Source organism: Lycium ferocissimum, chromosome 9 (assembly GCF_029784015.1).
Source record: "Lycium ferocissimum isolate CSIRO_LF1 chromosome 9, AGI_CSIRO_Lferr_CH_V1, whole genome shotgun sequence".
Taxonomy (NCBI): Eukaryota; Viridiplantae; Streptophyta; class Magnoliopsida; order Solanales; family Solanaceae; genus Lycium; species Lycium ferocissimum.
The window spans coordinates 53,617,176-53,622,550 of NC_081350.1; the positions used below are offsets into that span (position 1 = coordinate 53,617,176).

Here is a 5,375-nt window from a genome sequence, read left to right on the forward strand (position 1 = left end):
GCTCAAAATATCAACAACAACAACCCAACAACATCAACAATCATCTTAAACTACATTATGGTACAAATAGTCTCCTTTCTACATAGTTCAATAATTGCCATCCAAACTTCACATTATCAAACTAATACCAACATTTTCCATATTCATTAACTAATTCAATATTCTTCAAACGCATTCCAATAACGTTCCAAACAATATTCACAAATTCAAGCATTCCCGCCAATTTCCATATTCTATCCAAAGCTTCCACAATTGCAACAACGCTTCCAAATCACATTGTTTTCCTTCCAAACTCATCAACAACAATCATAATTAACATTTAGGACTTTAATTCCATACTTATATAAAAATCATATAAATTCACATAATTTCTCATAATTACATACAAGCAATTCCAATGCCAATTCAAGTCATTAAACCTTTATTTGCATTACTAAGGTCACAACAACACAACTAACAAACTAATTGAACTTGAATTCATTCTTCCTCCACACCAACATGGCTCACGGCCAAACATGTTATTCACACACACACACGCCATGCACACACACACCATACTTCCATAATTCTCATCTACTTCTAATCATTATAACATGCAAACTTATTCCATAACACAAGAAATGGAATTCTTACCTTTTTCTTCAATTTCAACTTTGCCGCAAACGTCGCTCTTTCGCTAAACCAATTATATCACGTCGGAGAGCGTCCTAAACTTGACAAGAATTCAACAAGAATAAGATTTTTGGATTGAAGTTGAAGGCTTGGAATTTTATTTTTTTTCTTTCTCCTTGTTCGGCCGAATGGCCTTGGATGTTTGCTCTCAAGTTTTTTTGTTTTGTTTTGTGATGGTTTCTTGAAATTTCTTGAAGGTTAGCTCCTTATAACTTAAATGGGTCACATGTTCTTCACATGACCAATTAATTAATGGGTTGGGTTGGCCTATGGGTCATGGCCGGCCACCCCTCCCATTTGGGCCTCAATTTTTCTCTTTTTTTTTTTGAGCCCAATTGATTAAAATCTCGTTTGTAATTTCCGAAACTAATTTCCAAAATTCCAGTTTTGCCCTTGGCCTTCCTCCATATTTCCACACCAATTATTTTTCATAAGCAACCTAGACATAGTAACTAGAATCACAATATTGGCTTATGGCACACAAGTCACAATTATTTCAAAATTTCCGAATAGACGAAAACACGGGATATAACATTGAGAGTGAGTAATCTTTTTGATTTCAAAGTGTTGGGGTTACCCTTATAACATGTTGTGTATTTATGAGAGAGAATATGAGATGTGAGAGGGACATTTCATTATTTGCTTGTGCCTCTAGCAAAATACGGTTTGTGTTCCGCACCGCCGATCGGTCAATGTAAACACTTACTGTTGTAGATTTGGTAATATGACGGTTAGGTGAATTGACATCTGGTCCCTAACTGGTTCTTCATCTGGTCTCTATCTGGTTCCTCAACTTGGTTTGTGAGTCATTACCGCATTTGTGTTCTTTGCTACACTGCTGCCAGTTGGTACATTGTCGAGTAGATTAAAGCAATAGCAGGAACCTGACCGCATCTGGCTCCTTGTCAATTCCTTGTCATATTATACTAAAAGTAAGAAGCTCCTACCTTCAAAGTTAGTTTACTATTTTACCCCTATAGACTATAGTAAATCAAAATCTAATCAATTAATAATATTTTAATTAGGGATAAGGCACTATTACCCCCCCTGAACTATACCCTAAGTTGCTACAACACACCTTTCCTTTCCCTGGGTCCTATTACCCCCTCCCCCCCCCCCCCCCCCCCACAAAACTATTTTTTACCTTAATTCTTTGCACCTTTGACGCTGATGTGGACCGGTGCGTGAGAACACATATGTTAAGCGCATAAGGAGTAAAAAAAAAAAAGAGGTTATGACGAATGGGAAATGACCACGTGTCACTCCCAAAATCCATTTGAAGACTACTTCGTCCAAAACACACTTAATTTCATCAACTCCATTACAAATTTTTCATCCATTTACAAGAGCTGATTTTGGTGGCAAATTTTGCCATTTTCGATCAGGTAAGTTAATAATTGTGTAAATTCATAATTTTTTCTCCCTCTTATGTCGAATTTCAAGTTTAGGGTTTCAAATTTCTTTCCCAATTTCTGTGTATGAAATGTTAGGGTTAGGAATGCCGAATAGCTTGTTGAATAAGTTGTGTATGGACGAAGAAGATGCGATGGTCAATGGCGAAGTGCGATGCAAACATGGCATTTTGCTGAAAATGCAAACTTCTTGGTCTGACCGCAATCCTGGAAGGAGATTTTGGTCTTGTCCTCACTATGAGGTTTGTGTTCCTATTATAATTTGGTTGATTAATTTTAGTGTTAGTGTTAATTTGAAGTGATTGTATTCTTTAAATTTCAGGCCACCAATTGCAAGTTTTTCAAATGGAGATATATGCAAAGTGTTGATGAAAGATCAAAGTTTATTATTCCAAGATTGGTGAACAAAATCAAAGAGTTAGAAGAAAATTACGGGTGTGTTAGTTTGCATTTGGCTAAGCTTGAAAGTTTTAAGATGCAATATGATAATCTCAACATGAATTCACTTGAACTTGAAGATTTAAAAAAGGATGAAATGCAGTTAGATGAGCTTGAAAGTCTTACCCTTCAATATGATAATCTCAACATCAATTCGGTTGAGCTTGAAGATTCAAAAGAGAGAGGTGATTTGAATGAGGTTGAAGTTTCAAAAGAGGAGAAGAATGATTTGAATGAGCTTGGAGATTCAAAAGAGAAGAGTAATTTGAAAGAGAATGATATGAATGGGAAAAAAAAAAAACTCGTGTAGGTTTAATAGAATAGTCCTTTGGTGTTTGATGGTTTGTGTATTTGTTGTGTATCTTAGTGGTTTAATCCAAATGGGAAACTTGAAGAAGAATAAAATGAAGTTGCCATAGTACTAATAGAACCTCATTTTGGTTGTTGTAACGGAACTTCAATGATCTCGGATAGGCTAAAGTTAGATTTGTTTTGTTGTAAAGTATATTTTGGTATTATAACGAAGCATTATTTTGGTATTTTAATGGTGGTCTTGTAGCTAGACTTGTTTGGTTTATCCTACTTTTCTTGTTGGTATTATTTGTGTAAATTTTGGCAATTTTCTTTTGTTATTGTTTGAGTGAATTTTGGCAATTTTCTTTGGTTATTGTTTGAGTCAATTATGGCAGAATAAGATCACATATTGCAACAGATTTTGTTTCAAAATGTTGAGATTTTGTCCAAATGTTTTACATCAGATTTTGAGTCAAACATGCACCAGATTTTGTCCAAAAACTGCACCAGATTTTATTTCAAAATGGACCAAATTTTGTCCAAGTATTTTACCCCAGATGTTGAGTCAAACAAGCACCAGATTCTGCCCAAAAACTACACCAGATTTTGTTTCAAAATGGACCAGATTTTGTCCAAGTATTTTACACTAGATTTTGAGTCAAACATGCACCACATTTTGAGTCATAATGCACCATATTTTGTTCAAAAACTGAACCAGATTTTGTGTCAAAATGGATTAGATTTTGTCCAAATATTTTACACTAGATTTTTAGTCAAAACGCACCAGATTTTGAGTCAAAACTGCACCACATTTTGAGCCAAAACTGCACCAAATTTTGAGCCAAAACTGCACTAGTTTTAACATCAACTTTTGAGTCAAAATCAGGTTTGTCAAAAATGCACCAAATTTGTCATCAAACATTGAACTCACATTCAATCTGAGAATACTTCCAGCTGAACAAAAGCAACACTTAGACAGCAACTTCAATCATCAAACATCCAATACATAAAACTCACATTCAAGACCACATAAAACTGCTAAAAACAGAATTCAACATTGCATATAAATACCGAATTCAGTACCATTTCATACAAGAAAATATGGTTTCAAAAACAAAAAAAAAATGGTACATCTGAATACCTTTTACCAACATGAACAAAACAATCGCTTAAAGTCTTAAGTAGCTTTGACATTAATAAACTACAGTACTTCTAAATTAACAAAATCAACATTTACTATCAGCATTATAGATTCCATGGGTCTCTTGGCAATGAAGGAGTGGTACTTTGACTTGCATTGTTTGAACCAGTAGCCCTTGCTTGATCTCTAACCTCTTGAAGCCTTCTAGTTGTGATTGATTTAGTTCCTTTCCACTTCAGTTCACTTGTTGGTTTGAAACAAATATCACCAGTTGCATCAGCAAATCTTATTATCTTTCTTGGTCCAGTAGATACAATTCTCTGACTTGGCAGCCCAGGCTACAAAAGAAGATTTAATAAGTTGAATTTATTATAAGAGAACAGTATATATAATGTAATATATCAATACTTACATTAAAAGTTGTGACCCCATTCTCGGCTTGAAACACACCCATGCCCATCACTCTTGGCCTTTTATATGGGGTTGTTCTTGCCACAACTTTTCCCTTTCCTCTATTTGCAGTAGCTGAACTAGGTGCATCAGATGAACTAGAACCAGCAGATGTTTGAGAACATGTAAACCAACTTTCAAGTGGATGATTAACATCCCTTCCTACACCCCTCTTGCACCTCTAGTTCTTTTTGAACAACCAGCTGCTCATGAAGGCATTTGAGGTGCCACACTTGGTGTTGTGTTAGGAGCAGAACGTGAAAACCAGTTGCCAAGATCATGATGTGTTGTAGTTGGTGGAATTTCAGCACCAACGGATGGAATTCCAGCTGTTTTCTTAGGTCTGCCTATCCCTCTCGTTGTAGCAGGCTCAGCTTCAGTTTTTTATTTCTAAGATTCAAAAAACATAACTTATGTTAATGATACTAAATGACAAACAAAAAATTAACAAAGTAGAAAATTACCTTTGGTCTACCTATCCCTCTCTTTGCAGCAGGCTCAGCTTTAGTTGTTGGTTTCTAAGATTCAAAAAATATAACTTATGTTAATGATACTAAATGTCACACAAAAAATTAACAAAGTAGAAAATTACTTTTGGTCTGCCCCTTCCTCTTGCTAAACCTGATGGATTTGAAGCAGTTTTAGGTTGATCATGTGCAGTGCTTGTTGATGAACCAGTGTTAGGTTGAACATTTATTCCATCACTCCTTTTCAAAGGGCAACCTCTTTTGTTGTGACCCTTAACATGACAGACACTACATGTCATTGTTATACCAATTTTAGGCAATTTACCACACTTCTTGGTTTCAGTTGCCTCTTTTGTTCTATTCTTTTTGCCTCTTTTGTTCTATTCTTTTTGGGCCTGCCTGGCATTTACTTAACCACTGGTGGTGCAACAGCAGGATGTGTAGACTCAGGCCACATTGGCAAATTATTTACAGGTTCAATAAAGCGAGAATATGTCATCA

General features: G+C 35.4%; 2 protein-coding genes across 2 annotated transcripts; one reads left to right on the top strand and one right to left on the bottom strand.

Annotated features, from left to right (window-relative positions):
- Positions 1–1,921: 1,921 nt before the first annotated feature.
- On the top strand, positions 1,922–3,067 carry LOC132029376 (uncharacterized). The gene is made up of 3 exons (XM_059418658.1): positions 1,922–2,057; positions 2,163–2,326; positions 2,407–3,067. The coding sequence occupies exons 2-3, from the start codon at positions 2,171–2,173 to the stop codon at positions 2,830–2,832; spliced, it is 582 nt and encodes a 193-aa protein (XP_059274641.1). The 5' UTR covers positions 1,922–2,057; positions 2,163–2,170; the 3' UTR covers positions 2,833–3,067.
- A 970-nt stretch (positions 3,068–4,037) lies between these two features.
- On the bottom strand, positions 4,038–5,173 carry LOC132032061 (uncharacterized). The gene is made up of 4 exons (XM_059421876.1): positions 5,000–5,173; positions 4,872–4,925; positions 4,370–4,588; positions 4,038–4,295 (listed from the first exon to the last, which is right to left on the bottom strand). The coding sequence occupies exons 1-4, from the start codon at positions 5,171–5,173 to the stop codon at positions 4,062–4,064; spliced, it is 681 nt and encodes a 226-aa protein (XP_059277859.1). The 3' UTR covers positions 4,038–4,061.
- Positions 5,174–5,375: the final 202 nt, after the last annotated feature.